The following is a 26,321-nucleotide window of genomic DNA, read 5'->3' on the forward strand; positions in this document are numbered from 1 at the left end:
GTGATTTTTCCCATCTCCATGGCTAAAACATACATGATAAAAGAACTCATATACAGACAGAAAAGGGGCTGCACCAGAGGACAAGCAGAGTATTTTATAAAATCACTATGGACACAAGTACCTTGTAAAATATTGCTACAATGCATTTTACATTCTCCAGGAATGTAATGACATCTATTTAACAAGGCTTTTTTTCCAAGCCTGAACCCTAAACAGAAAGTACAACATCCCTAAAGGCTTCAGTACTAAAAGGATAGATACTTAACACCACCAAAAAAAAAAAAAAGTGGGTCCTAAGTAAACCAGTTTTAACAGCAGGATTTATAAGAAAATGTAAGTTCAGGAGGGAAGGAGGTTCATAAAGTTCTCTGTAGACCCTAAATTACAACATTTTAAGAGCTCGGGAGATGTAAGTCAGTCCTAAAGAGTCAGAAACGACCTGATTTTTTTGAAACAAACCCAGTAAATTTCTCCTGGGCCTAAAAAGGCTTCCATGTCCTAAATCCTAGTAGGTTGCCTGGCTTGGTTCTGGCGGAGCCACATGCTCAGGAGGGCCGGACCCAAGGCTAGAGGCGAGGCCGGGAGCCACGCTGGACCAGGCTCTTGAAAGAACAGGAGAACCGCGCTGGGCCCCCTGTCTAGACCCGCGGCCTGGATCCCTGTCTGGACTCGCGGCCTGGAACCCGCGGCTGGAACAGCCAGAAGAGAGCAGTGCGCCCACCCAACGGCGAAGCCAGAGAGCCTGGGCCCAGGCTCAGCGGCGGGACCAGGCCTTCGGAGCCGCCGCAGGCCGGCCGAGCTCGTGCGGTCGTCCGTCCCCGCCGGCCTGGGCTCCCGAATGCCCTCGATCACAGCGCGCTCAGTGCCCGCCAGTCGGCTGCCCTGACCCCGCGGCTTCGGCCCCAAGGTGAGGCACCTAGGGCGCAGCATCTCTGGGCTCCAGCGGCGCCGGCCCGCCGCGCTCGGCCCCAAGCTGCTGGTGGGCAAGGAGTTAAGATGGCGCGCGACGCGAGTGGCGGGAAGGCTTGAGCCAGAATAAAGAGCCGCACGCTCATCTTTTTTTCTTCCTCTTTTTGAAATGCCACTTTTGAAAACAGAAAATCTGCAGTTTACGGGGAGGATTCGTCATCCTTCTCCGTCCCTACCCTGACTCCTACCCTCAGGGAGATAAAAAGGCAACTCGAAATCTAACCCGGGACGCGAACTCTGGTTCCCGCAGGCCCTCCCCCAAAACGCTCTGATTTCCTTGAAACAGCAGCAGCTTCTCAGACACACTGACAGTGTCACTTCACTAGACACCCAAGACTCCTTGTAAGCCAGGAGAAACGATCATGCTTGAAAGGGACAGGAAAGCACACTGCCTCCGAGAGGAGCGCGGAGCTGCAAATTTACCTCACGCTGACTCAGTCCACACAGCAGATGGTGCAGAGCTGCAAGGGAAACGACCTCCCCAATTTTTTTAAGTACTTCCTAATAGCAGCTAAGTGCGTCTTTCAGTACAAGGCACTACGTTCCTGTGAAATCTATCCTCGGCTTCTAAGAGCTTCGTTTCCGCACATGACACCGACTCCTTTGCTCGCGGTGACTCTGGCCCCAGGGTGGCGGGCCTGGCCCGGCGCCGTGCCCCGACCTCCAGGCTCACTCCCCGGAACCCTTAGCGGCTTGGCAGCCCCTCGCCCTCGACCTGGGCGCCCCCGGGCCTCCAGACTGCACGTGCGCCTCCTGCTCGCTGGCACCGAGGTCGAAGGAGCGCAGGGCCACAGGATGATTACAAGAATACACCGCTCCACTTAACTCGCCACGCAGACCCCCTGTTCTGTACTTTTAGTCCTCTTGTTTAGTTCTTAGGTGTGATCCGGGAGAAACAAACACAAAGGAAAATCAGACATCGCTTTTCTATGTGGCAGACAAAACTCGGCGGAACGCCGTCTAGTGGCCAAATTACCCAAGAAAGGCAAATCGGTTTCGCTCCCCACCTCCAATTTTCATTTTAATTGGTACTTTGAAGCCTCTTTTCATCTGTCAAATTGCAAAGGGGATACAGGACCATCTCTGGATGGTGGTAAATTTCGCCCCATAACCTGAGACTGGCCTAGGCCAAACAAGAATGCTGAACCATTTTCCACCTTTCTTGGATCTCCTTCTCTGGAGACAAGAGTAAAAGAGAGCTCTGTGGACCTTGACTAAGACGCAACTAGCCCCCTCCCAGCTGGAATATCCACATTTCTGCACTTTTTCTCAAGGGATGGAGACCTGGCTTGGGCTGGATGGGCGCAGGAAGTCCACTGTAGAAGAGATGGAGTGGTGCCCCACAGATAACCTCCTAAAGCAAGTTTTAAGCTCACTGGTTAAATATCGACCTTTCATGAGTTTGCTCTATGAGTACTTTCCCCACTCCAACCCCTCCCTATCCCCCCAAAATAAAACAGTCAAGAAATGTAGGCCATTCTCTGTTTTCATTTACGGATTCACCACACAACTCCAAGGCCTTGTATTTAAAGACCGGAATTTTCAACATCTGACTAAAGCTGCGGTCAACAGCCTACTTTGACAAGCATTTAAATTACACACTTCTCTTGCCGAAAGCCTCCCTCTTGACTTTGTGAAATTTCAATAAATATTTAATTTCTTATTAAAGACCCTCCATTTCCTGCTCATGTTATTTCCTACTTACAGATATAAGAAAGCGTGTACATTTTCCCGAAGGGGAAAAAAAAAAACAAAAACGAGTGTAACAAAGTGAACTCGACTCACAGGGAATTAAGTAGTTGTAAATAAGACAGAAAAAAGTAATTACTGGTAGTGGTATATTAACAAATTTAAGAGGAAAATGGGATATAGTTCCCACTACACAGACTGCCCCATATTGGAGTAGAGACAGGCTATTCTTCCTCAGCCCTTAAAAATAATCACCTCTAATTAAATTTTCAAACTGTAAACTGCTTTCAAACACCATAGAGTTTTACCAGATTTATTTTACTTGTTATACACAGACAATACAAACGAGCAAAAAACAAAACGTTTCTCAATGGAGTGTGTCCTTGTATAAATTATTCAGTTCACAGACAAAACGAAACAAATATAAAAATCACAACATTAGATTTACAGAAGAGCCAAAATATACACACGTTTAGACCCTGAATTCCTATTAGGAAAAAAAATCCCCCCAATGGACTGGAATCTAGATTGAGTATTGTGTATGATGCATATTTCACATTAGTTTTAAAGTACAAAAAAAAAAGTATAGGTTTGCTACACAACATTAGAAATTCTACTAATCTATTTTCAGGGGGATCAGTGCTCCTTATCAAATATAACAAGACTTAGAGGGGGGAATAAACAGTCTTACTTGCATTAATGCTAGTGTTTTCCCAAGGAAGTCAAATTTCAGCTGTTTCTAGGTGGTGGGGAAATCATTTTCAAAACTAAAATGCAGTAAAATATACAACTCACACAATTCATCTTCACTAGACTACACTATAGTTAACCAACAATTCAGTCATCTATATCATTAGTAGAATATTCATTACAAAGATTTACAGCATATAAAGGTGGAGGGGGGAACTGAAAGATATTCAGAAACAGTTTGTCAGCATATTTGGCACCTGCACAGACCAGTAATGGATTTGGCACTTTGGGGAAAAACAAATAAGGCAAAATAATATTGCTGATGTCGAGCTATTCTATTTAGAAGGAAAGGGGAAAAAACATGTAACTCGTTAACTTTGCTTTGCAGGCATCATGCCACTTAATCGACTTGCCTATGAACAGACACCTATCCTTTACAGGTGTTTGATCAGATTCTCCTTAGCTATTTGTGTGCAGTAGGGCACAGGGTAGTTATTTCATGCAGTGGATTGAGGAGAAGTGAGAAACTCTTCATTATCTAGTCTTTCGAGTTTCCAGAGCCTCTTAGAATACTGTTAATAATCTCACAAGAAAACATTTTCAGGGGCGGGGGGAGTTGGAGAAAAAGGAAAAGAAATGAATGAGAAAGTTTAAGCGTGAACTGGTTTTGTGCCTTGACAATGTGAATAAAAACTAGCCATTCGTTACAATAAATTAACACTATATACAGTCATTTCACAGGCTTTGTTCCACTAGAATTATTAACATCCCTACCATCCATCCATCCATCCACTCGGGGATAAGAAAGGACGCGCTGGGTGGGTCCAGGTTCTACAGTCAACATCCTACGGTTAATGGGGAGGCCGAGACTTGGCGGGTCGGAATCGCTGCTGCCTGACAGGACTGCCCAGGTCTCCTAAAGGTGAAGAGTTTCATGATGAGAAAGACAAGGAGAGGGTGAGAAAAAGACGAGGGGGTGGGGGGGAACTGTTAGGATAACTTCACAGAAGGACAGTAAGTAGGCAAACCAAAAAGGTTTACAGCCAAGTTGAAGGTCGGTGCGCTAACTGCAGAAACTGCTGTGCAAAAAAAAAAAAAAAAAAAAAGTTAAAATCACACTCTGGAGACCTGTACTAATTCGCTGCAGACGGTGTTCGAGGGTCAAATAAACTGAGGGAGTGCGCGAGGTGGGGCGTGAGCAGGAGGCGCAGGGGAAGAGGCGCGAGGAGCCGGCAGGGGCCGGGCCGCGGCGGGGCGCGGGGCCGGGGCGGGCAAGGCCGGCCTAGCTGTGCGAGTAGAAGCCGTAGTAGCCGCCTATGTCCTTGGCGCAGTTCTTCTCGCAGTCCCGCTGAGCCAGCACCTCGCTCTTGAGCGGGGACGAGCTCTCGGACACCGGCGTGTCGGCGGGCGAGATCCGCCTCCGTTTGGCCTGCTCGTAAATCCCCGAGTCGCTCGAGTCGATGGACTTGATAGAGGAGGGCGTCTCGATCCAGCTGGAGTCGGACAGGTCCTTGGGCTTGGCGTCCTCGGCGGCGCCCGGCGGCAACGGCGAGCGCTCGGCGGCCAGGCCCTCGGCCTCCTCGCCCAAGTAGGGGTTGGCGCCGGCCATGCGCGCGGCGGCCGCGGCGCTGTTGGGCCAGCAGGGCAGCACCGAGCCCGACTTGGCGCCGCAGTACTGCGGTGGGCTGCGCGCGCCCCAGCCCGACGGGTCGGCATAGTAGCCGAGCGGGCGGCCAGTGCAGCCAGCCGCCTGCAGCGGCAGCGCCTTCACGCCCGCCGCCGCGTACGAGAGCAGCGTGGCCGCGTTGCCCGCGAAGTCCGTGGCCGTGTCGTAGGCCGAGGCGGCGAAGTCCAGCCGGTTGTTGGCCGGAGTCACAAACCAGCGCTGCGGCGACGGCGCGCCCGGGTCCTCGGCCTGCTGCGGCGACAGCAGCCCGTTGGTGTGCGGCACGCTGCGGTCCGTGCCCGGCCCGGGGCCGGCGCCCGCGCCTGGGTGGAAACGGGCCTTGGCGTAGTTGCTCACGAACTGGTCCTGCAGGAAAGACCCGGCCATGGCGTAGCGGGCCCCGGGCACGATCTGCGAGCGCGGGGAGTCGTTGGGCGAGGGGGTCAGACGGTCCATGTCGCAGCCGGTGTAGATCCTGCGAGGGAGGGAGAGAGAGAGAACCGAAGGGTGGCGCAAGGTCCTTTCGGGGGCGCTAAAGAGAAGACCACCCCTGGTCGCCCACCCCTACACTCTCCACGTGTAACCTGCCGTCCAGGATAAAGACAGACAAAAGGTCACAGACTTGCATCCTCTCCAAAATAAATCGTGAAATTATAAAGGAACCGATTGGTCCATTCAGGGACCTAAAGCTGATACAGATGAAGAGGAAGGCTTCGCTCCTCTCTTGCGCTCTCTCACCAAGTGCACAGAGGGCCGAGAGAAGAGCACAGCAGGGGATGCTCACCCACTTCCCCAATATACGTGCTCACATTGAGGCAGATCTGCCCAGGGGGCTCAGGTGGCTTTTGCCCAGTGGGCCTTTCTTCTGCGGTGAGAATTTCTGAGTGAAATTTCTAAACCGGTTACCCATTCCACCCTTTTAAGACCACTTTCTTCCATCTGACACACACGCGGGGACCCCCCTGGTAGTGAGCATCAGACTGGCCTTGGACAGTCTTCTGAGACCCGAGGGTTACTGCTGGAAGCCTCCATGGCACTTACTGTCTATTGTTTTCCCCTGTGTGTTCCTTTAACCACCCCCCCCCCCAAACCATACAAACTAGAATTACTACGAGGAAATAAAGTCATCAATCAATAAAATTATTTTACAGAGGAAAAGTATTCTTTGAGCTTCTCTCCCCAGCTTTTGATTTGTTACTGTTAAAAAAAAAATGTGGGCAAACTCTTAAAAGTACAATTATCAACCTCCGCCAAGAATCTCCCACTGGTAACAGCTCATCCTTATACAACTTGACTATGTTCCAGGCACCCTTGTCTAGGGCTGTACAGATCATTATTTAACCATCACAATTTTCCAAGTTAGGTACCATTATTATCCTACCTTACAGATGAAGAAATTGAGTCAAAGGAAAGTTAAATAACTTGCCCAACCACAGACAGTGATTGTGTTACTGGAAATTACCTTAGATAAGATAATCAAAGGTTCATTCTAGGCCCCACAGGGGCCTATAAGATCCCATTAGAATTGAGAAGGAACCAGAGACTGGATCAAGATTGGTAGACATATTTTCTCATACACATCACACACATGCTCACACATAAATGTTTTAATCTTTAATCAACAGACTGTTTTGAAAGAGAAACTTGTCAGACCTCAATACTTTGGGGTCTTGTCAGACCTCAATACTTTGGGGAGGAGATTCCCTAGTGAGTGGCCAAGCAAACACCCTGGTCCCCCTGAACTCTTTATTGCTCTCCCTGTTTCTCCAAAAGTGAGCCAGGCCCAAATAACCAAGGTAAGGTGGAAAGAGTGTCAAAAACCATTCTATGCTAAGCCATAAATCTCTAAGACAGCTATTCGCATAGCTAAGGAAGCTTTTTATGATAAATATATAGTGACTTAAGAATCAAACAGAAGTGGCTTTTCCAACAGAAGTCAGGCAGAAGAGGGACAAATGAGGGTTATGCCGTGGCTGCTCGGATGCAGTTTCCTGACTGAACAAAATTTCCCTCCTGAAACTTAATTCCAGTCTCAAATAAGAACAAGTAGAGGGAGGCAGGAAGGGAACATAACCAGCAAGGTATAAATATCTTCTCTGTTTACCACCACATTTAAAAGGAAAAGAAAAAAAAAAACAATCTGCAAAAGATACAGTTTATATGCCCATCCAGGTCCCAAGCCACTTGGGATTACCGAACTGATTTGTGCAAAATAAAATGCTTTGGAACAGATGTTCGCAGCAGAATTAAAAGCTCAAAATCTACAAGACCCCCCTAGTACAGAGACCAGTATCTCTGGTCTCCTGGGCCACACGCTTTCCACTGTGCTGAGCCCACCTTTTTAGACTGTGAGGAAGGACTAGAGTAGCCAAGTTTTTCTTTCTTTTTTTCTTTTTTTCCTGGGGAATCATACTGACGAGGCTTGCTTCCTTTGGATCACTTTTGAAGGATACACTTGACAGAGTGTATAACTGTATAGTTATAGTGTATAACTAACTTAATAGTTACAGTGTATAACTGTTGATGATTCTCTTCAATTTCTTATAAAAATATCAGGAGGGAAGTTTGGTATCTACCTGGAGAGAGCCACTTGTCTCCTCCACAAATTTAATCTATTCCTAATCAAAGATAGCTTCAACTCTGTAGTTCTAGCCCCAGCACTTAATGCAAGCCATGAAATTAAAATTAATGTATCCTTTCCTTCTATAGTCAGACAAAAGTGAAGGGATCCCCACAGTCCAGATTTAGATCTTGCCCTATAACTCTTAGTGAACTCCTCGGCACTGTACCTGGGCTCTGAGCCTCCGAGCGAGAGAACGCCAGAACAAGGGTTCAGTTTACACCTACTGTTGCCCCCAGAGGACAGCATTTTGATAGACAAGAAATGGAGATAGATAAGGGAGGCCTGAAGAAAAGGAAACCAGCACATTTAATTAAAACACACCTAGATACAAATGATAAAAGAGGAAATATTTTTCTTTCAAAGCATAAATAATACACTGCAACAGCACCTGGGTCCTTCCCAAAGCCTGAAATGACTGCACCATCAGCTGTGCTCGTGAACTTGCCTGTAATGGGTGCACATTTTTATTCAGTCCATGGTAAACTTGCACAGGAAAAGCTATTACACAAAACTTGGAAATGGGTAAATAAAAGTCACATATGCCAAGGAGACTGTAACAACTGCCAGAGCCACATGCACTTTCAGGCAGAATCGGGCGGTTTCAGACACAGACAATCTGAGCTGAGCATCTGCAGCACCACACACAACTCCCCATACCGGGAACCAGGGCAGCTTCCCCAGCCAGCCAGCCCCAGGGTCCCCGCCAGCAACTTTGTAATTCATATGAAAGCTAAAAATAGGTGGAGGAAACCTTTGACCCAAACACAGAAGTACCAAGCCAGGTCACCAGAGAGAAGAGGACCATCAAAAAAGAAAGGGAAAACCCAGGAAACAACTTTGTTTTCACACTTTCTAGCTTCCAAAAGCCTTGTACAAAACAATCCACCTTTGACCCAAACCCAATTCCACAGATTTGAGAAGAAAGGTGCAAAACTACTTACGTATCATAATTATCCCGAAATCCTTTAGCAAAGGGGTTGTGATCTATTTTCAGTTGTGTAATCTGGAAAAGAGAAAAAAAAGATTAATATAATTTTACTTCTTATACAAAGCAGGGTGTTTAAGAATATGTCATCTGCCACTTTTTACAGGGGCTAAAGGCCTACAATTTTATTAAATAGCAAGGCTTCCCTAACTGAAATTTTTGAGGGAGTGGGTGGAAAGGTGAAAAAAGTATGATGAAAGTTATGTTTAAATTAATGGTGACTAAAACTAAAGTATAGCTTTCCATTAGCTCTCCCATTTGTCCTGAACTGGTTCAAAATGCTCATTTTAAAAAATGCTTGTTATGTAAACGCACTTACTCAGGCAAAAATTTTTCAGGGGCACTTGAATTCATTCCTAAAAAATGTTGCCTATCTTAAATGCTTCATCATATTTTTAAGTTAGTTGCTTCTAATACACAACTTGAAGAACCCACAAGTTGCATCTTGAAATCAGTTTTGATTGAAAATAAATGCATATCTTTCATTTATGCTATTTTCCTGTTTTAAAAGAAACACTATCACTTCTAGTAGTCAAATCAACAGTAGTAAAATAAGTTTTTGCAAACTTGCAAATGAGTGCTAGGAAGCTCACTCCATAGTCCCCAGTAATTTGATTTATTTTAGTTTTTAAATCATGAATGTGCGTTTCTTTCGATAACCCAGAAACTGATGTTTGAAAACTAAATCAAAATTCCCAAGAGGCTCTAGAAATCCTGGTCACCTTGAAGGTGGCCCGGTGACCCGCGTCGGAGACGAATAGGAAGCGTTTTCCCACTGGTTAGGTATACAAGGAAGGTGCCCAGCAGGCCCCTAGCCCTACTCTTAAAAGGCACAGCAGAGCCAGCTGTGGCGGATGTTGGTGCCCGAGCCGGGGATGGCCCCCCGTACCGCCTCGGGCCGGGGGAAGCCTGCGTCGCCCGCCGCGCGCCCAGCCCCCAGGCCTCCTTACATCGGTGTTCTGGTAGGCAGTGACGGCGATGAATTGAGTTTCGGGAAAAGTGAACGTCTGCACGCGGCCGGGCTGGCTGGTGTCCTCCGTGCCGTCCTCGTTCACTTCCACTACATGCAGGCGGGGCTGGTACTTGTGCAAGGATTGCAAAACCACCATCTGTCCGGCGGAAAGAAAGGGAAGCGCCCGGCGGCACGTTAGTGCGGTCTGCGCGCATGGGGCTGTGAGCCGCGGGCCGTGTGGAGTCTGCGAGAAGCCCGCCGCCCCGGGAAACTGATCGCGGGCCTCGCCCGGCTGGTGACTGGCTGGCGGAAGCAGACCTGTCTCCGTTCCACCGGAGCACGCAACGCCCGAGCACCAGAGGAAAACCGAACCCGACCGCCCAATCCTCAGGGCCCTTCTCCCAATTTTCCTTTAAGGAGCAACAAAGATTTTCACAACCTGCAGATCCTGCGCGTTTCCTTCTCAAAATCAACCAAATATTTGTACTTGTGAAGGTTGGGAACTCGGTAATTGGGCGAGGGAGGGGGGAAGGGGGAACAAGAACAACTTTGTAGCTTAATATAATTTGGGAGGACGGAAATCGAATTTTTAAAAAGTATTTTTAATGAAGCAAAGAAACATGTGTCGTTCCTCATGTTAATTTAAAGTGATGAACTGGATCTTAGGCAGGAACGAGTGTGTATAAGTGAGTGTGTGTGAGAGAGAGAGAGAAATGAGCGCTTGAGCCACTGACCTGCCCATTGTTGTTGGACGCTCCTTTGTTGTTTGTAAGTTTTAATTTTCCAAAAGAGATTTCTTGACGCATCCAGTGAGCCCCCGTGTTGGGGGAATCCGGATGCATATAGACCCGATTTCCTAGAGAAAGAGACAAGTTGTTTACATGTGCCCGGGGCACTGCCCAGTCCCAACTCCTCACCACGTTGGACACACACACATACATAGACACACACCCCTTATTCCACAGTAAGGCCCATTAGCTGGGCTTTTATAAGGCCGTGCTTTCTTCCTATTAACTGGGAATGATTAAAATAGCTTTTGCATAATCCTCCCCCTTCTCGTCGCTCAGTCTCTCCCCCTATCCTCCTAGTTTCCTTTTAGAAGTCATTGGCCGATCGTTTTAAAAAGTCGCTCGAGCCAGTCCACAAAGGCTTTAATTAATCATTCTCACCTAAATAAGTGTCAGGAAGACGTGTTAATTGGAAGGACTTGCCTTGCACATTGGTGTCCGCTTTGCCGCAAGGAACCCATTTGCCTCCTTGAAACCTCCAGTGATTGGGATCCGCCAAAATCACATCCACAAAAATATTGTAATGAGCCGTGGGATCGAGACCAGAAATGTTAAAACTTAAAAAAGGAAACATGCGCCTATTTAAATTAGGGAGGGGGGAGACAACAAGGGGGAAAAAAAAAACATAAATGTTAAAGATTAAATGCAAGAAGCGCGGCGCCAGATAGCAAAGCAAAACTTATTCTCTCAGCATCGATGAGCGAACGTTTGCTGGATCGGAAATAGGGTGGTGGGGGAGAAAAAGAAGAGGGACTGAAGTCTGGGAGATCGGCGGATGAACTGGAATGGGAAGTCGGCAGGTATCACTGCCCAGGTGGAAAGCGAGGTTGGCGACCCGAATCTCCACCTGTCGGTGTATCCGGCATTGATGCCTCCCTCCCATCTCCCGGCCACAGGCCAGGGCTCTCCCCCTCTCTCTCTTTCCTTTCTCCGGCCACTGACTGGCTCTCCGACCACCTTTCTAGAGCGGGAACCCCCCCGCCCCCCGCCCCGCTCCCCGACATCACCGCGGTGGTTATACCTTCCACTTTCCGTTTTTCCAACACCAGCCAACTCTAGGACGCGCCAGAGCGCCTTCCACTCCGCTCCCGACCCCAAATCCTCGCTGCCGCGGCGGTCACAGCCCGGGTACACATGCCCCCCGGCCGCGCCTGGAGCAGCGGCAGCCAAGAATGTAACATTACCTTCCCTGTTTGGTGATGATCATCTCCGTTTGGTGCCGGTGAAATTTCAGCCAAAGGGGCCTGTTGCACAGGTACACTTGCGCTTTGCCAGGCACCAGCCCGGGCTGTGTGGAGGAGAACTGGTAGAACGGGGCTCCTTGGTAGGAGTGGCCGTACTGCTGTGGGTAGGGGTAGCCGGCGGCGGGGTAGCCCTGCGGTGAGGAGTTGGACAGGAGGCTGTTGTAGGCTCCGTTGGTGATGACCGGGTGGTGGGCCATGTAGCGGCTGGGGCTGCCGATGGAGAAGGCGGGGTGAGCCGGTCCGTGCTGGCCGGGGTACGGGAACATGGCACTGGGAGCAGTGGCCGCAGACTGTGGCTGGCTGGACTGAGAGAGGAGGTAGCGATCTGCAGCAGAGCCATCGAAACTGTGACGAAGCTCAGAGACCCCGTCCAAGACAGGAGAGAGTTTACTTCTCTGGACGTCCCCTGGTGAGTCCTTGGAGTCAGGAAAATTGTCTGTATCTGACTGATTCGTCATCCCCCTGGTAATTTTTTTCAAAGGTGAACTTCTCTCCAGGTTGTCAGTGGTCGAGATAATGGGATGATCGTGCAAGACAAGCTCAGATCCGCCTGAATGTGGGTAGCTGCTGCTCACATTGAGAAATTTCTTGGAGAGCATGATAGAAGGAGAAAGGCAGTGCTCCAGCTGCATAGCTCTAGAACCTGAACACTCGCCCTCCTGTCCCTGGTTTTTAAAGTCCTATTTATCATAAACTAGAAATCCACAGACCCCCTCACTAGACAGAAAGCACTTCAACCAGCAAATGCTTCTCAAAGGTTTGATTTACTTTTTTTTTTCCCTGGGAGAAGAGATTGGCCAATTGACACTATGCAGCAATCAGAAAAGGCTCACTTTTGATCTTGCTGCTTGTGCAGCCGATGAAACGGCTCCTGCCATTGGTTAACTGCTGACAGTAATTTAATTAGATAGACATTAATTAGGATAATCACCTGGCTCCTGGTCGCAGCGATCATGGCAAATTGAAGGGGATGATTTTATTGTTGGTTTAGGGGGGCGGGGAATGTGTGTTGGTTTTACGTGAGCACTGTTGTGTCACCTTTAAGCTTTGTGACCACTGCTTTAGGAAGATTCAAAGATGTGCAATTTACTAAACATTTCCTACCTTCCCCCTCCCCCTCCTTTGGAGCTGAGGGGCGGAGGAGGGAATTCGACGATGCTAGGAGACTTTTCGGATCTGAATGAGCCAAATATTCAGTTGAATGTAACGATTTCAAGTGCAAAGTATACAAAGCGCGAGCCGGTGGCCTCTTCTCGCCCTGTAAAAGTTCCAGAGTCTGTCTTTTCCAGTTAATACAGAAGCACAAGACACCTGAGCCAGTCCTTTGTGATCAGGTCCTGCGTGTCCTCAACGAACACCCCCACCAACACACACCCTTTTAACTCCATACAGAAATAAATAAATCACTGCTACTGAGCGCCACAGCCATGAAAGTGAGCGGGATGGGGGAGTCGTGGGGGAGAAAAGCAAGCAATTCAGCCACCCCATCCACCCACCTCGGGAAGATTCGGTTTCTTGGTTGAGCACAGAAACAGTGACAATCAATGATCTCCTTTTTAAGTTTTGAAATAATCATAAGCTGTCGGGTTGAAGTGCCTTAATGTATTTGCAGTGATGTTTACGAGGTCTTTCTTAAATATTTAATCAGCGAGCTTGGTCGCAGATTATCTGAAGAGCATCTAACTGGGGGCAGGCGCCATGCATCCCTCACGTCCCACTGCACTTCCTTCTCTCCGAGGTACGGCCTTGGCGACAGGTTCAAAAGCCTCGCCAGGAAAAGAGAGGGCCGAATCCTCGCGCAAATCGGTTCGCTAGAAGCGCTGATCTGGGGAGACAGAGTGGAAGTGGTGTCAACGCAGTGATCTTTATGGAAGACTCGTGTGTGTGTGTGTGTGTGTGTGTGTGTGTGTGTGTGTGTGTGTGTGTGTGTGTGTGTGTGTGTGTGTAATGTTTATATAATCTGGAGGAGAGAAAAAGAATCCATGCCAATAATTTTAAAATGAGAAAGAATTTAAAGAGGGATAGAGAAAAGAACCAGTTTAAAAGGATGTTGGCACAAATAGATAGCACGAAGCCCAAAGCAACCCCGAGGTGTAAGAAGAGATCTCCTGGTACTGGTTCCACGGAGCAACTCAGTCTCCGCCCGAACCAGAGAGCCAAGAGCAGCAGAGGGTTCACCGCCCAAAGCTGCTTCGCGTGGCGGGCACCCGCCAGCCCGCCCTCCTGTGGCTTTCCCGGGACGGCCGAGCCGCGCGGGAACCAGGAGGAGGAGCGCAGCGCCGGAGCTCGGCTCGACCCCGCGTGCTGGCTGGCGGGCCGGCTCCAGGCGGGGCACCGCGGGGGCCGGCGGCGGGAGAAGCCACCCCCGCGCTCGGCGCTCGGCGCTCGGCCCTAGGCCAGCCGCCTTGCTCCGGCTCCATTGTCTAAGGTCTCTAAGCGGCCCGAGAGTAGGCTCCCTAGCACCCAGGCGATCGCGAGGGGGAGCCGCCCGGATACCCGGGGAGCGCGGAGGCTGGCGCGTACCCCAGGGGGACACACTCTTTCTGTGCCGGAGGCTTGGCCTGGGCGCCTCCGCCCGGTGGAGCTCATGCCTTCTTCCAAGAGTGTATCTGCCTTCCCCTCGCCCCCGCCGCTCCCGGGGGGAAAGGGCGCCCAGGACACTGGGTGTGTCCTGCCTTGATAGCGAGGGGTTTCCAGACTCGACCTGTGCCTACGCGGGAGCATTTGGAGAGCGCCGCCTGGGTGGGCCCAGCGGTCAGCGTCCAGCCCGGACTGCGCCCCGGTGGCGGTTGGGGCGCCTCGGCCGCAGAGGGCATCAGCTGTGGCCTCCACCACGGCGCCGCAAGCAAGGTCCGACGCGGGCGGCCCAGGGCTGGAAGGGTTGATGACCAGATGTCCCAGACTCAAGCCGATATAGTTTTCTGGGAGAAAAATACAGCCAGACCCCATTTTCCTTTAAAAAGCTTCATAAACAAGCAGGGGCTTAATTACTAAGGTGTTGGGAGGTGGGGGAAGGGACCGTGGCTATGACATTATTGATGCTTTTTTTTCCCTTTTGCCCTGTTTGGCCTACTGTTGCTTTCCTTTCATTAACTTCTTTGTCCCTGAATGCCTTTCTTTCCACTGTTTCCAAGGTTGCCCACCTCCCACTCCCTCAGTGGGACAGAGCCTTAAGTGTGTAGCAAAAAAGCAGAGACTCTACCTGGGCTCTTTGTCAGGTTTTTTTTATTCCTAGTACCCTGAGTTGGCTTTTTTTTAAAATGAAGAATGCTAAAATGACATGTTAAAGTTCAGAAGAGGGAGAGTACACCTCGCTCAGTTTTTAAGGCATTGGATTGGAAGATAAACAGGAACACTCACTCAGATAATCAGGATTCATTCAGTGATTCCTCAATACAGGTTTATGCCTTTAATATGCATGCTCAAGAAGGAAAACTAAGGTTTTTCTCAAGATCAGCACATCTGCTCTTGACTCATACTTCTGTAGAGCTGGGCTTCCCAAACTTTAAATATGCATATGACCCACACCAGGATTCTGGATTCTGATTCAGTAGGTCTGTATGTATGATGAACTCCCAGAAGACTCAGGTGCTCCTGGTTCAAGCAGATCACACTGAATAGTGAGGCTGGAGTTTTTCATGCCCCCATACTAGTCTAAGAGGGAAAGCAGGACATGTGAGGCAAGTTTTGGTTCTAGTGCAGCAAAATCCATAAATGTGCTCATATAAGCACACATGTACACACACACCTGAAGTGGCTTATAGAGCCTGTGGTTAAATAAGTTGTTTCAATGCCCACCTAGGCTATCAGGCTGCTGCTGCTAGCTAAAATAGCTGTGCACTCCAAGACAAAAGTGTTCACAGAGCCTCTTCTTTGGGCATCCTTTTGATGGACTCCAAACCTATAAAAATTTAGGTTTTTTGCTAGAAGGGATTTTGAAATTGGGAACGTCTCCAACATGAACCAAGTGGGAGAACGTGAGATGTGACTGTGGGAAGTCCAGGAAGATGAGGTGATCAAGCAAGAACAAAAGGCAGGCCTTGTATAAGCCTTCTCAGTCGTTTTATTCACTCAGGAGCTATTTTTCAGGGGACTAAAGTGAAAGACAAAGAAAAAAAAGTTTCAAATGGAATGTTGAGAACAACCCTTCGATTACTCAGACCTTCTTCTGAGCGCATATTGTACCAAAAAAATCTTTACTAGCTCTCATGAACAGTATCTGTGCAAGAAGTCACAGAACCTTATTTATGTATGGGGGAAAATAATGTATGAAAAAAAAACCCAGCTTGCACACAAGTTTAAAACAGGCAAAAGGAAAACTTCTACTAACTTCAACTCTTATATTTTAATTGTAAATGGTTGGCTGTTATAATCCCAACAATTAATACATATTACATATCCTACATAAAATATACCATCACTGTCTTTAAAAGAAGAAACCACAGGACAATCAAGAAATGCTCAAAACACCTCTCATTCCACCAAAAATGAGGCTGTGAAACATATTGGGAGTTTAAGCCACTTCCACTTAAGTTTCTAGCAACTTTTCATTAGGCTACCAAGGAAAGCCTAGGATTATTTAAATAGGACAGTAATTTGGTTCATCATATTATTCATACCACCTCTAGCAGAGGCTAAGTCTCAATTCTAAATCCCCAAGTAAACTCCCCTTTAATGAAGCCTTAGAAACATTTTTACCATATTTTCACAAAGGGAGAGACAGAATTAAATGTTATTTGTCTCCATACTTTTTGCACATTTCTTGGAGGCCCTGGTAGGGTACTGTCCCATGAATGAATACTAATGAGAACAATTACTTATGTACATCAAGTTAGAAACAGGATGAAATATCTCTGAAAACTGCCATTAGTCAAATTTTTGTCTTTATCAGGAAACTGGGTCTTTCTCAGTTAATTTAAGATGAGAGAAAACAATGACAAACTTATTGCTTATGTACTCAAGATATTAATTAACATTATGGCTCCATTTCTCATTTTGCTTGAAGACATTACACACCTTCTACAGCGGTCTCAGCTAAAGTCTAGTGAAGTATGCAGCAAGCAACTAACTCCCAATTTCAACACTGTTGGTGGAATGTACCCTTTAAAAAGAAAATCACAAAAATCTAAATTTAAATTGCCTCCCTTTTCTTCTTATATTACTTATCTGAAATACTGGAAGTATAATGTGTTAACAAGATATTGAGTATACAATATTAACTTGTGACAAATACTTTTAATATGTCAACATTTTTCTGGGTTACTCACTAATGAGGTAGCCACTCATTAATGGCAGGCATTTTACATTTGTGAAGTTTTGTTATCATACTGATGTTTTGTGTTACCTTAAATTGCAAAGGGAAACATATCGTTGTGTGAGATTTCTAGAGCACTGTCAAATGTTATTCTATCAATTCCACCCAGTGCCAAAAAGACCTCAGGAGACATAGATTGTAAATGTATTTTATTTTGTAAGCAACAATCAAAATATATTTGTGTTACTGATTTCAAATATTAAACGGGATCTTAACAAAATTTGTCCACTTTGATGTATTCTTATACAACTTTGGAATCTGCAAAGACCCTGACTAAAGAAATAGAAGTAATTGCACAATGGAGACTGAAGGTGTTACAGTGCTGCAAATGATGCCAGATGTCTTATTTTTAACCAAATACACCTTCAGAGGTCCCTTGATTTTGAGCATTAGGAACAACAGAGGACTATACACTGAAAGTATCACTAAAAGCTTTTTCCATTACTTTATTTAAATACAACAGTATCCAACATAGCTGCTAAACACTGGACAATATTTGAAGTCATAAGTACATCCACATGTTCCTCCAAATGACGTTTGGGGTCCTAAAAGAAAAAAAGAATACGGAAAGGGAAAAAAAAAAAAAACAAGAACCATATTACTGGTAGACGAATTGCTTAGATTTTTTTTTAGTAGCTGATGAAATCGGTAAAGAAAACCAAACTTAAATGTATATATATATATTTTAAAATTTTGTTTTCCTAATATACTATTATATTTTCAGGATTACTAAATCTGTTAAAATGTTAAGGAGCTGATAAAATAAATGAAAGGTTGATTTACACAATGTTATGACTGCAGCAGAAATATAAAGAGTCACAAGGAATTCTATACAGTTTGAAATCATCTGATAAAAAAAGTTAAGAGCATTTTATATGTATGTATAAGCCTGATTATAGGTGTATATTTTCTGCCATTCACATATATTCAACGTCTGAGAGAGTACTTTGCTCAAAGCAGACACATACCAATAGGCAAGAGTTCAATGTAAATCTCATCACTTCCTCTATAATTTTAATTTAATATCTATATGATTTTAATATTTCACAAATAGTACTTTAAATCAGAAATACTCTTGGATCAATAGTTATTATTAGTAACTTAAAAATTTAAATACAATTTGGATCAATTCTAAAATGTTAAGAATATTTCATGTAGCTATTTTGAAAAAATGTATCACAGAAAAGAATATAGGTACAATCCATTAATTTAAACCTGATCAAATCTGTATTTGAAATATGAGTTAAAAATAAGGCTTAAAGTTGCACTGTAATAAAGGAAGTTAAATTAAAATGCTTAATATACATTTATGTTTAAGGCTGAGCTGATTGAAATATTTCAGCTAAAAACTTGAAAGCTTTGATATAAAGGGTATACATTGTACAAAATAAAAAATTCTCAATTAAAGCATTATTTTCTTATATGAATTGCTAAAATACCAAGAATCCTAACTTTAAAAAAATGTTCACCACTGAAACTACTTCTTGGCTGTTGCTTTCTGAACTACAATTTCAATACGTTGATTTCTTTAAAACACCCAGACACACAACACGCTACAGATAATTTCAAATAACCAGACCATAATATTAAATTTTCTTTAGTTAAAAAAAACAAGCCTTAGGGGATTTTAGGTGAATGAGTCTAACACTGGCGAGAGAAAAAGACACTGGTCTGATTCCACTATAGCCAGTTTTGCCTTTGCCACGCAGTAGGCCAAACCAGTGAAGTACGATATTTTAAAAAATGATTCTGATGATTATTAAACTTTGCAATTATATATATTTTCAGTTTCACTTTTAATTTACTCCTTTTATTTGCTGCTAACTGTTAAATTGAATCTATATCAAGAAACTATAGCATCAGAGTTATTTATTCAAGAAATAGTTACTGAATGCTGGGTTCCAAGTTGGTGATCTAATATTACATATTAGAATAAAATATGTAGTGGGAAAAGACAACAAGGGTGACTGTATCATACCGGATGAAAGAATAAGACGAATTATATCTCATTTTGGTTTTGGAGGGTTTCTACTGTTATTTAAACCATAATATTCAGAATGCAGTGGGATTTGACTTCATCAATCATGATATTTAAGTTAGAACCTTTGCCCCTACTGCTCTATTGGAGTAACTGGTTTTGCAGCAAATTGGTAACACACTTCCCGCAGTTATCTATATTACTTCTTGTGGCAGCTGGGTGATTCTTAGAGATTTCCCATCCAAGAATGGTCCTGGCCCAAACCTACATAGCTTGTGAGATGTGATGGGATCAGAGCATATGGTAGGATGGCTGAAAGCAAAGACAGCTTAGTGTCTTGCATCTGAAATATCAAGATTCTGCCAACATCAGCAATATGATAACCATGTTCCATGAAATGAAAAAATGTAATCAACATTCTTTAAAAAACAGTCTAATTAATCTGTAGATTCTTTTAATTGGTTGGTGTGTTCCCCCCCAACCTTCAGAAAAATAGGAACTGAAATATATATTTCATCTTGGTAAAGTGAAAGAGCAAATTACTTGAAACCCTTTCTCTTCACTCAGTAAAATTCAACAGGGCTTTAATCTTTCTCAAGAATATTACCTATAAATTGAAGTCTACATATTGACAGATTATATATCATTTTAAAAACTGTTATGTATGAAATAAACCCACCATTCTATTATCTTCAAGGATAATATTATTTCAGATAAAAATAATACTTGGAAAATTAACTCAGGATGCAAGTTTCCTAATTTATTTCTACTATTTTCACTAAAAATAGTATTTCATGGGTATATATTTGTGATTTACTTCTCTATAGCTGGCAAAAAGACTCTGACATCAAATAATTCAGTGACCTTTAAAATTAGCATCACATTTACATGACAGAAGAAAAATGTAGAGTGAACACAGGAAAAAAAAAAATCATACAGGCTCCAAAATAGTTTTAACTCTCAAGAACATGTTACTATGTGACCATATAATCTATTACAGTACACCTCACCTGCTTGCCAACATTCTTTATTGCCAGCTGTTCAGGGGTCATCTTATCTTCTTCTTCTACAGCCTGTGAATGAAACACAAAGGACAGAGTTTCAAATTATAAATGTGCTTTTCCCACTGCAAAATAATCAAAGATGATAATAATCATTAATTTTCATTCACAGAATCTTTTGTTCAAGCAATTTATTGGGCAAAAAAGCAATTCTGCTAATCCTTCAGGGTAATAAAAACTATCACCACCATCATTTTGAAAACAGACTTAAGAAATTTGTCCAAAAAAACCCCCCAAAACTGAAAATATCAAATTGGATCACCAAATGGAAGTGTCAACCATTTGAAAACTGTTATGGAATTATCTGATGGATGGCTAAACTGGAAAAAGGAAGAACCTAAGGCAGCTGCTTGTGGCACTGGGGTACTAACTAGTTTATTTTGTCTTCTTTTCCTACTTTCTCTATGTTTCTCCCACAGTTCTCTATTATTTTGTCTCCTTTTTCTTGTCAGCCAAACCCATGCACACCCAGTATCTATTAGGAGGCTTCCCAGGTGGCACTAGTGTTTAAGAACCCATCCACCAACGCAGGAGACATAAGACACACAAGTTCAACCCCTGGTTTGGGAAGATCCCCTGGAGGAGGGCATGGTAACCCACTCCAGTACTCTTGCCTGGAGAATCCCATGGACAGAGGAGCCTGGCAGGCTGCGGTCCATGGGTTCACAAAGAGTCAGGCACGACTGAGGGACTAAGCACAGCACAGCAAAACACTTAGGATCAAAGGACCTGCTGCTGACTTTTGATCCACACCTAACAGATCATATAGTATCTTCCCTTAATACTTTCACATATTTAAATCTCTAAAAGTAAAATATGTATTCAGAAAATTTTCTCATTTCTCCACATGATTTTTCATAATCATGAAGAAATAGAGTAACCTGAGGTTTTCAACACCAAAAAATTACTTGAATTAAATGCCAAATCAAGTAAAAATTAAATCAATCAAACCATATAAACAAATCACTTTCTACTATTTTCAGAGTCAGCTATAAACTTTTATGTATACGATCATAAATTTTCTAGCAGAATAATTTTGAAATAATTACAGCATTTACATTAGCTACCACTCTTGCCCACTACCCTAATAATGGCACCACCACATAAACCCTTTATTGAGAATTCTAAGTTTAAGGAACCTCCTTCTGAACAGTTTTGAGTATGCCACTGCGGGGAACTAGGACTCTGCATCAGGTGAACTCCTAGTCTATGATTTATTCCTAGCATTTTAATAAATGGAAAATGAAGAAAATTTAAGTATCATCAATCTTAAGAAATAATACCCCAGGACTTTATATGGTTACAAAGAGTGGGGGGGTGGGCAGTGAGAAGATATGGGTAGAAAGCAGGAAACCAAAATCCCAGTGAGGGTTAGATTTGGATACTCTAAACTTAATAATCTCACAGCTGCCAAATTTCTTCATGTGTGAACAATGAACATGTAGGAAATGCAATCATCAGACATTTCCCATAAACTGGGAAGTTTGGCTGCATTTCACACCTTCTTAATAGTTTTGTAAACAGAGAACTTGAAAATGAGCAAAGATGGCAAGTATCTAATTTTATAAATGGACAAACTATCTGGAGAATATTCCCCAGTAGAACCAGCCTAAAGGGAAGATGGTGAATAAGTATTGTATCTATCTACTGATTATTAAAGGATCCTTATTTACAACACATCATTAGGAAATACATTTATGACTCATAAGACTGAAAGAAGAGAAAATAAGTTAATAACACTCCAAATCCAGAATTCCCTAGACAGAGAATATGTTCATTTTCAGAGTCAGATGTCACTCATTATTCTCAGCTAGTTAAAACAGGGATCTCCAAAATTGTGTCTCCCATTATCTTAGTGTCTTACATACATGCAAACACTGGCAACACATAAAAAGTTTGTCTTTCTAAATTACCTTTACAAATCATGACACTGTATCTTACCAATTTGAAAACATTAGATGAATGGAACAATTCACGTAAGTTTGTACTCTATATCCATTCAGTGTTAGTTGTTCCATGCTCATGCCAGCAATAGTACTTTACAGTATTGGAAGGAGGTAAGGGTTTTGGAATTTGGCTCAAAATACCAATCCATGTACAAAACAATTATTATGCAGTATTCTGGAGTGTTGCAAATATCAAAGATGGCAGACATGCAAAGATGAAAGTAAAAAACCACATAAAGCACTGATCCTATTTGAAAGGTTAAACAGAATATAAAAATAAAAAGAATTTAAAAAGCTCTCACTCAGTTTTTAAAATCTTTTATATCATTTAACCACTTTACCAATTAGTTTTTCCATTTCCAATAATTAAAAGAGAGAGTTCACAAACTCTTTGAGAAGTGCAGATGGTAAAAAGTACTCCCAGCCATAGATGCCATCTGGAAAACGAGGAGCAGCTGTAGATTTAGGCATATACGAAGGTTGCAAACCCCCATGACAAAAGAGTAAGCACATCTCTTACATTCTGAGATAGACTAGATCATCACAACAAACCCCTAAATATTTTCTCCATCTACCTAAGTTACCTTTATCACTTTACCATTCTGGGCAAGACCAGTTTGTCTTCATTCTGGCTAGTCACCAGGAAAAATTAAGAAATGGTACCAGCAGAAACAAATGAAATTCAGGCACAGGCAATGTCCTCACTAGGGGAACTTCTGTGTTTATGGCAACTTCTGTGATTTGGCATCAAATTTTGCTTTTGCATTCGTGCTCTTTGGTTTACTCAACCAACAAAAAAGCACTGAAAATGTTTGTGGCTATTCACACTAGAAACGTTTTTAACAGTTTATCAACAAAGACCCCCAGATGGCTATCCCATCATGCACGGTCTGCACAGTTCTAAGAAATTCCTGGAATTTGGTCTGTTATGTTATCACAATCCCCTTAGATGTACCCCCTATCTTCAAGAGGCTTTTACCAAACCCATTAATCTCACTGTCTTTTTTCTGGTAATGGTCAAATTTCTCAAATGGAAAACCTCTGTTTTAAACTTGACCATTTTATTTTCCCTTTGACAAACATGGATTGGGTCCTTGGCACTTCATTAATATGATTTTAAGGATCTCTCCACCTTGTGAATTCCAATAGATTCCATTTCCCTGGACTTTCTGAAGACCTTTTCTAATACACCCTTTTCTTTTTTAATTCTTTAACCTCTGCTTTTATGACATCATGTCTCTTATTTCACTTTATTGTTGTTCAGTCACTAAGTCGTGTCTGATTCTTTGCAACCCCATGGACTGGAGCATGCCAGGCTTCCCTGCTTTCACTATCTCCCAGAGTTTGCTCAAACGCATGTCCATTAAGTTGATGATACCAACCAATCATTCTACCCAAGCCCATTTCTTGGGCTTCTTTTTTTCCCTTTGACATGTTTGCTGTACTCACTCTATAACATGGCATGCTCCCAATTAAGCACATGCTTTATAAAAATCACGTGTATGGTATATTATTTCATCACTAAACAATCCCTGCATAACTGTCAGTGAATGTAACATAGGCATTTTACTTTATTCTTGATTTTTATAGAGTCAATGAATTGACTAACTGAAAATCACATTATGGGTTATGAGGATTGAGAGTAAGTTTAAAGAAATGGCTTTTATAAAACATACTTGGGAAAGCAAAATTAACAAACATGAAACAATTAGAAAATTCTCTGAGAAAGTATTACAGGTGTGAATATGGAGAACAAAAAAATGGGTTTCCTACAATCACTGGCAATTAAACATTAACATATACATAGAAATATACAGAATCCTTAAAACATTCCACTGAAATAGTTAATCTACATTTTTACATAAAGAAATTAGGCACGATCTTCTTTCTATATGTTAATTACATCAATATTTATACTATAAATTTTCTAACTCTCCTTTTGAAAGTGCTTATAACACTGTAGTACATTTCACGCATATCCTCAAGAGCAGAATTTTCATTATTTTATATATTAGTAAGTAACTATTAAGTACTCACTACAAATAAGACAGTTCTTCAAGAAGGTCACATTTGAGGTTTACTCTACCTGCCTATAAATCACAAATTATAATACAGTATGAAATAAACAAAAAATGAGTATACTCAATGAAATGGGGACACAGCCAATAATAAGTCACAATAAAATTGTGACTTAAATACAGTCCTATCTATCTCCAAAGACCTCAAAGCAACATTCATGGCAATTTGGGAAATACTTAGTTTTTAATGACACATTCTGAATAAAGCAAACCTGTGATTTATTAAGTGACCCTAAACAGTGTAAATTCTTTCTAAAAATGCTAAAAGGAATCCAACTTTAAAATGTAATTATATAAAACATATAAAATAAAGAGCATATGTGTGTGTCCGTACAAGTGTTGTATGCATAATAGAAACTGTGGTTTAGGTTGTACAAAAAATTTCTGTGGCAGAGTCTACTACTAGTTACATACATACATACTAGTTACATACATACATACACACGAGTTACATACATACATACGAGTTACATACATACATACTAGTTACATACATACATACATACGAGTTACATACCCAACATATGTCTTTTCCTTCTTTTGTAATATAGCCTTGATTTTATTAAACACAGCTATGCTCCCAGATAAAAGACTGTATTATAGAGCCTTTCTCAAAGCAAAGTATGTCCACTTGATTAAGTTCTGCCAATGAGATATAATCAGAAGTGCTGTGTGGGACCTATAGAAAGGACCCTGAAAAGGAACTGATTTATCTGAGAAGTATCCTTTTTTGCCCCTGCATTTCTTTCTGTTGCTTGAAACTCAGATGGGATGGCTAAAGCTTTAGCAGCCACCAGGAATCATGAGGAAATACAAAGGACAAAAGCCAATACAGGGAAAGTGGGGCAAAAGATGGAGATATCTGGGTTTGCAGTAATTTCAAAGTTTCACAAGGCCTTGAACTGCAAGAGATATACACTCCTATTTTGTTTAATCCATTGTTACTTCAAGCTAACACAATCTTAGTTATAACTAAAACATACTTGGTACAAAAACTGAAAAAAATCCAGGATTTACACGAAGTATAAAATTCCCCTACCGTCCACCTTGGAGGTGACACTGTTAACAGCATAATACATTGAGATATATGAGAGATAGAGAGGTTATCACTGGAAAATGGAGGGAAGGTCACATAGCAGGAATTTTTAATATTGCTATACAATTTCATTTTATATACATAAGAGCAAGTTTTAAATATTTCTTTAAGTTAGTACTCATAGAATTTCATTCCTCATAATAAATCCTTAAAAAGAGAACATGTTGGCTTAAAGAGCTAACGTGCACTTAAAAGTGAAAGATAAAATGGGAGATGGCCTTCAAAATGTCATATATCAGTCTTTATTTTCCCACTAGTGGCACATTCTCCCAAACCACTTTTTTCTATTTGAAAAGAAAAAAGAAACTAGTTGTATTATTAACTTTTTCTTTGAATACTTTATAATAAAGTTGAACTTTTTTTCATGTTTATATGCCACTTGTCGTCAGTGAGTTTTCCAGTTTTGTTATCAATTTATTACTGTTTTTTAAAATTATTTTGTAGGAACTATGTGTCTATTATGTACTCTTTGGCTACTAGCCTTTTCTGCGTTATAGGTATAAATATTTTCTGCTGGCCGTACTCCTAACAAGCATTCAATAAATGTCATTTTTATTGCAGACAAACTTTACTGTTAATCAACAATTTAAAAGCTCACTGATATTTTTACTAACACTAACGTAACCTTTGGGAAGCTTGACCACATCTTTACAAATATTGAGCCTTCCCTTACAGAAACAAGAGAATTTATTCACAAATGCTTTTTTTACTGTATTTCAAAGAAGTCATATATATTTATACATTTACATTTTTATGGTAGTTATTCCTAAGTATTTTGTAATTTTGGATGCTACTGTGAATTGATTTGCCTTTTATAACTCATTTCACCATATGTAACTGCATGGTTACTGTAACCTATATAATTCTCAATCATAATAGTTCTAATAGTATTCTAGTTTAGTTTCATATATTTCTATGTTTGATTGCAAACATATCTTATCATACTTAAATAATGATAATCTGGCCTGATTTCCTAATATTTATATATTGTTTTTCTTATCTTATTGCACTAGCGTTAAAACAAGACTTTCTTATTTAATACAGCTACTTTAGTAAACCAAATGTAATCATATAATTATTTATTTTATGTTACATAAAAGTTGCATCCAAACTTTCTTTCAGGTTACTAAGCAGTTAAGTTTTTCTACCCAAAGTGTAAACTATCAAATCTCTGAATTTATAGGGCCACATGTTTGAAAACAAAGTAAATTTTTATGTTTTTATGCTATTCTTAAAAATGTC

General features: G+C 42.6%; 2 protein-coding genes across 3 annotated transcripts in view; both read right to left on the reverse strand.

The window, feature by feature from the left end:
* Positions 1-4,630: 4,630 nt before the first annotated feature.
* Positions 4,631-12,330, reverse strand: TBR1 (T-box brain transcription factor 1). The gene is made up of 6 exons (NM_001192049.1): positions 11,547-12,330; positions 10,786-10,940; positions 10,309-10,430; positions 9,573-9,731; positions 8,579-8,640; positions 4,631-5,489 (listed from the first exon to the last, which is right to left on the reverse strand). The coding sequence occupies exons 1-6, from the start codon at positions 12,236-12,238 to the stop codon at positions 4,631-4,633; spliced, it is 2,049 nt and encodes a 682-aa protein (NP_001178978.1). The 5' UTR covers positions 12,239-12,330.
* Positions 12,331-17,052: 4,722 nt separating this feature from the next.
* PSMD14 (proteasome 26S subunit, non-ATPase 14) overlaps positions 17,053-26,321 on the reverse strand; it is a 109,954-nt gene continuing 100,685 nt past the window's right edge. For both annotated transcript variants that reach the window (XM_010802008.4, NM_001076067.1), the window contains 2 exons: positions 19,909-19,971; positions 17,053-17,465 (listed from right to left, as the gene is read on the reverse strand). In XM_010802008.4, the coding sequence (XP_010800310.1) occupies positions 17,367-17,465; positions 19,909-19,971 (162 nt within the window). In that variant the 3' untranslated portion in view covers positions 17,053-17,366. The remainder of the gene's footprint in view (positions 17,466-19,908; positions 19,972-26,321) is intronic.

This window comes from Bos taurus, chromosome 2, assembly GCF_002263795.3.
Source record: "Bos taurus isolate L1 Dominette 01449 registration number 42190680 breed Hereford chromosome 2, ARS-UCD2.0, whole genome shotgun sequence".
Classification (NCBI taxonomy): domain Eukaryota; kingdom Metazoa; phylum Chordata; class Mammalia; order Artiodactyla; family Bovidae; genus Bos; species Bos taurus.